The sequence below is a fragment of the Quercus suber genome, unplaced genomic scaffold, assembly GCF_002906115.3.
Source record: "Quercus suber isolate HL8 unplaced genomic scaffold, Cork oak 2.0 scaffold_142, whole genome shotgun sequence".
Taxonomy (NCBI): Eukaryota; Viridiplantae; Streptophyta; class Magnoliopsida; order Fagales; family Fagaceae; genus Quercus; species Quercus suber.
In genome coordinates, this window is record NW_027069603.1 from 1,187,167 (window position 1) to 1,192,767 (window position 5,601).

Genomic DNA, 5,601 nt, shown 5'->3' on the forward strand with positions numbered 1-5,601 from the left:
GTATAGAGTAGAGCAGAAAAAGTGAAACAGAAGATTTGGACTCAGATTTTATTCACCCTATCACACTCACACTTGCACCCAACGGCTATCAATTAATGCATACGTTAAAGTAGTACATTTTTAAGTCATTAGCAGTTATCTAAATAAAGCTCTCTAAAACCTTTTTTTTTTTTTTCAGAACCAAAGCTGTCTAAAACTTAGGAGTAATACCTTATACATAATTTGTTTTCTTTTACCATTTTTCTCTAATCATTTCTTGCTAGAGAGAAACATATCTCCAAAACATCTTTGACAGAGTGAGAGAAAGAGAGCTATGGAGACGCAGACTGCAGTTTCAAGCTTTGCCGTAGAACCTGGGGACATAAGTTCTAAGTTTGATGATGATGGACGCAAAAACCGAACTGGTATATATATATATGTATCTCTTTTACTCTTTCTACACATACAACTCTTTAAATTTCTTTCTTCCACACCCCCTCTCAAAAAATCAGTAAAGAAATTCCCTGATTTTTTATTGGGTTTCACTTCATTAATTTCTTTCTGGCATGGTTTTGATTTTGTTGAAGGAACTTTGATGACTGCAAGTGCACATATCATAACAGCCGTTATTGGGTCTGGAGTATTGTCTCTGTCATGGGCCCTTGCTCAATTGGGATGGATTGCTGGGATTATTGTTCTCTTGATTTTCTCACTCATCACATTGCTTACTTGTATTCTACTTACTGACTGTTATAGGTCCCCTGACCCAATTACTGGGAGAAGAAATTACAATTACATGGAGGCTGTAAAGAACAACTTAGGTAAGACGATTGCTGACTTTCTGTCAGTTGTTAATAATTATTTTATGCATTTAATATATGTATTCTTTTTTCTCACATCACGTGAATCTCACAACTACGTAATATGAGAAAACAAATAACAATCGGGTTGCATGAGAGAGAATACGTATATTAAATATGAGTCATGTTAACGGGTGCTCTTGAAGCAATTGTTAATAAATTATATTAGGAAAATTTTGACACAGCTTTTATAAAAAAATATATATAAAAAGTTGTCAACATAATTAATTGCTTTATCATTTTCTCATAAAAATATTTCTAAAAACAGTACACAAACTAATACTCTTAGGATATTCGTTAACATTTTTAAATATATATTAGATGTATGAGATACTTATTAAATGTATATATTACAGGGACCTCATGTAATGTGAGAGGAAAGATGTATGATTTCTCGATGTTATGAGATACTTATCAAATGATATGTATACTTACTGACAATTTTAGGTCTCATGAACCTATTCCATATACAAATCGTGTGATGTGATAAGAAGAATACATTTATCCGATGTTTGCTTTATCAATGTTGGTGTTGTTGCAAACACATCTTTTGATCACCGGAAGATTAAGATATAGTTGAAAGTGACTCATTTTCCCAATGATCTTGATATGATACAGATACTTTTTTGTTCAAAATGACTTACTAAAGCAGGTCATATATGAGTAATTCTTAGATACTCTTGAAGTATGAAGAATTGTACTTCCTCCTCTCATATTTATAGTGGGATCTGCTCATTAAATTCATAATAAGATCTACCATGAATATGAGAGGAGAGAGCACAATTTCTCCATACTCGAGGAGTACTTAAGAATTTTCTGTCATATATATCTTCAAGACTAACTCTCTCTCTCTCTCTCTCTCTCTCTCTCTCTCTCTCTCTCTCTCTCTCTCTCTCTCTCTCTCTCTCTCTCTCTCTCTCTCTCTCTCTCTCTCTCTCTCTCTCCAGGAGGAATCAAGTACAAGCTTTGTGCAGTATCTCAATATTCAAATCTTGTAGGAATATCTATTGGATACACAATCACTGCTGCTATTAGCATGGTGTAAGCTACCTAAAATCTTACAAGCACATGCTTATTTCCTTAGCGATTTACTTTTCGCATTTAGGCCATTGAAATTTTCTTTTCTTTTTCTTTCCTTCTTTTATTTATTTATTTTTTTAAAGATAAATGACCTCCATCTTTCCTTTCGGGGTAACTTGTACGACCAAAATGAAGTTGAATGAAATTCAAATCACAAAACACATACATGCTCCTACATATATAGTTATGTAAACTTATGCTATATTTCTCCAAAAGGAGATATATTGCTATATTTCTATTAGTTTTATGATAAAAAATGAATTTTAATTTAATATTTATATGATAGCTATAATATATTTTTAGTTTATTTTCATGTGTTATGAGATGTTTTTTACTTTATTGAAATTTCTAACCTCTTGAACATTTGAAAACTTCAATTACTACTCACAATTAATGCTAATAAACTTGTAGAATATAGTAAATACCTAGCATATATAACATTTGGGTGACCCACAAATAACCAAAAAAAAAAAAGTTTCTCTGCAGCTAAGAAAAGGTGGTGCTCCTCCTTCCCTTAGGCAGTAGAATTGTTGTTCCTTCCAGTAAGGCGTTGTCGTTCCTCAAGTAACAGTGTTACTTGGAGGCTAGTGGGGATTATTTCGTGGGATTTGGGAAACACTATAGATCATTTTAGATTATCAATCCTTCGCCATGGAGAACCTAATGAAACATTGGGGCGAATTATCACTGAATGAAGGGAAGGTGGAGACTTTCAACTAAGTGAAGACAAAAGTGTAATGGAGTATACCATTGCAGCAAAATTTCTTACAAAAAGGGCACTAATCACCGACTACGAACTAAAATTCTGAGTTTACAAAGAACTTGTGACTTATATCTTCTGTGACTAAATCACATAAATCACATACTATGCATCTCATGGACTATATGATAATGTCCAAATATTCTTGTTACCATTATTTCAGATAATAATAAAACAACTTTATTAATCACAACATTAAGTCATACATAATGTCATACATAGCATCATACAATAGGATTTAAGGGCATTAATCCTAACATCCTCCTAAAAAAAATGTTTTATACTAACTCTCCCCCTAAGTACAAGACTATTCTCATCCCAAAACTACTTCCCCTTTTGGTCACGAATGACAAAGGGTAAGACACCAAGAGGTCGTCATCTCATCATCACGAGAAGAGCTAGCATCGTCATCATCACCATCATTACCATCATCACTATCCTTATCTGTCGAAGCCTTTGGAGAAGGAGACGAGGAAGCGGCAAAACCACTAAGGCGAGCCTGTTGTCATGCTATACGACTGACACAGGTGTTCACCTGACATAACTCATCAGAGAGTGTCAAAACGAGCATCCATGTGCTAAAACTGTGCCATGATAACCTCGAGGGTCACACCACCAGTCGAGGAAGAAGGAGCAGAGGTCGAAGGAGCAGCAATAGCTACAGGACTGGTAGTCTTCACATGTGGCCGCTTTGTGCATGTGGATAAAAATGAATAAAAAGAAGAATACACTTGGACATACACCTAACCCATAAAATCAAGGGCGAGGTTTAGGTCCAATGTCCAGTTGCACTAAACTTGTTGAAATTATAATATGTATCCACTTTTTAACACATGTCACCATCTTAACGGGTCCAGTGCACTACATACACTGGACCTAGCCTCACCCTAAAATCAAATACAAACGTTTCAAGATGGGTTTGAACCTAATCCAATTGTCCATCGTGTAGTTCATTATATATTATTTCAATATGTTTCAGTTAGTTGCTAAATTTTGTTATTGTAACAACATTCACATTGGAGGTTGTATTATAGCAAAAAAGGCTATTTTAGTTCCCAAAACCTCAAAAACCAAGCTTTATTAGTGATGCTATATTTAAAAAAAAAAAAAAAAAAAAATTTTTTTTTTTTTTTTTTTTTGCATAAATATCAAAATTTTCAAAAACAGTGTTGCCCTGTTCTAGTGACTTGGTCACGGGCTAATCTAGTCATATGCCCCTAGTTGCGAGCTTACACAGAAAGTTTTCACGATTCACTAGCAGGTTAATGTCCCAGTTGCGAAAGACTTAGAAAATTTTCCCAAAATTCTGGATTTTATAGTTCTCACGACTCAGTTTGGCAACTTGTTTACGAGTGGAAGCTTCAGTCGCGAGGCTATATAGAAATTTTCATGGCTCCCTTCACGACTTACTCACAGGTTGACCTTCCAATCGAGAAAAACACTTAAACAAAATTTTCAAAATTTTGTCTTTGTCGACTTGTCCTGGTGACTTGTTCGTGACTCATCTCAGTCACAAAAATCACGTGTTTTGCATTATGAGGGTCTTTTTCAGAATTAGTTTCAAAAAGCTTTTCATTTTTCCCTCGCATCTCGTGACTATTCAAAATCACTGTGTTCACATACAAACTCTCCATATTCTTCCTCACTTGTTCACCAATCTTCAAGAAAAGTATGGGTTTCGTTTCTTTCCCACTGTATTTCACATTTCTTACCTAAGATTTCTTGGATTGGGTGTTTTTGATAATCTATGTGATTATGATGCTTGAATATGGGTATTTGATGCTTTGGAAAGTTTGTTGTGTGGGTTGTGTTGGATATGTGTTATTACACTTTGTCTTTGGCTGCCAATGTGATTTGTAGCACACACACACATTCTGTGATATGATTGTGACCTATGTAGATTTCAGACCTATGAGAAATACTTTTGAGAACCATCATTACTGGTTGAAAGGGCTGTTGACTAGCTGTCACTCTTGGACACCAAAATCCTTATATGGTTTTCCACCAAGGATTGGAATTTCCTTTTCTCCAACCTTGATGATGCATATGAGAATTTGGTGAAAGAGTTCTATGCTAATGCCATTGTTGAGGGAGAGGAGCTCAAATAATGGGTTAGAGGAAAGATTTTCTCAGTAACTCGCACTTATCTGGCTGAAATCCTACACATCAACCGGCCGATGTTTACTAATCCACCGGTATATGATGATTTGAATCTGGATGAAGATTTACTTTGGGACGCTCTTGGAAGAAACTTGGAATTCTTATCAAATGGGAACTCAATCAGTGTTTCCTCACTCTCTCCAGAACTATGGGTACTTACCAACATCATGTTCCACAATCTGTATCCTCTATCCAACATCGGGTACATGAATCTCAGGAGAGCTTTGTTTCTTCATGATCTAATTACTGATGAAGAGATCAATATTTGCTCTCATATCTTTCACATTTTGTGCAAGACTATTGTGAGAACTGACTTAAGGATTTGCATTCCTTTTTGCTACCTCATTTCGAGAATACTGAAACTCAAAGGCATTCATCCATCAAAAGATGAGCCTCCCTACCCTAAGCCAATTCCAATCAACATTTGTACGCTCAATGCTAGCATTGGTCATAGTCGGAAGGGTACCAAAACAGAGACTCCTGTTACTCATAGTGGTTCACGCTCTAGCTCATCCTCCTATAATGAGAAATTGGACAACATTATGGCCATCGTCCACGATATAAGCACTAAAATGTCTGGACTTGCCTCTCTCTTACACCATCACAACATTCGGTGTAATACAAAGTTCACTTCTCTCCAAACTCAATTGGATGAAATACAAAGAAAGCTCAAAGAAAAAGGGGAGATGATGGTGATAGGGGGAGAAAGAGCTTAATCAAAGGGGGAGCATTGATGTTGAAAAGCAAGACTATGTTGCTTTA

At 35.5% G+C, this 5,601-nt stretch overlaps 1 protein-coding gene across 1 annotated transcript; it reads left to right on the top strand.

Moving 5' to 3' along the window:
- Window positions 1–313: 313 nt before the first annotated feature.
- On the top strand, window positions 314–1,884 carry LOC112039546 (amino acid permease 6). Its single transcript, XM_065776788.1, has 3 exons — window positions 314–404; window positions 567–800; window positions 1,838–1,884. The coding sequence occupies exons 1-3, from the start codon at window positions 314–316 to the stop codon at window positions 1,882–1,884; spliced, it is 372 nt and encodes a 123-aa protein (XP_065632860.1).
- Window positions 1,885–5,601: the final 3,717 nt, after the last annotated feature.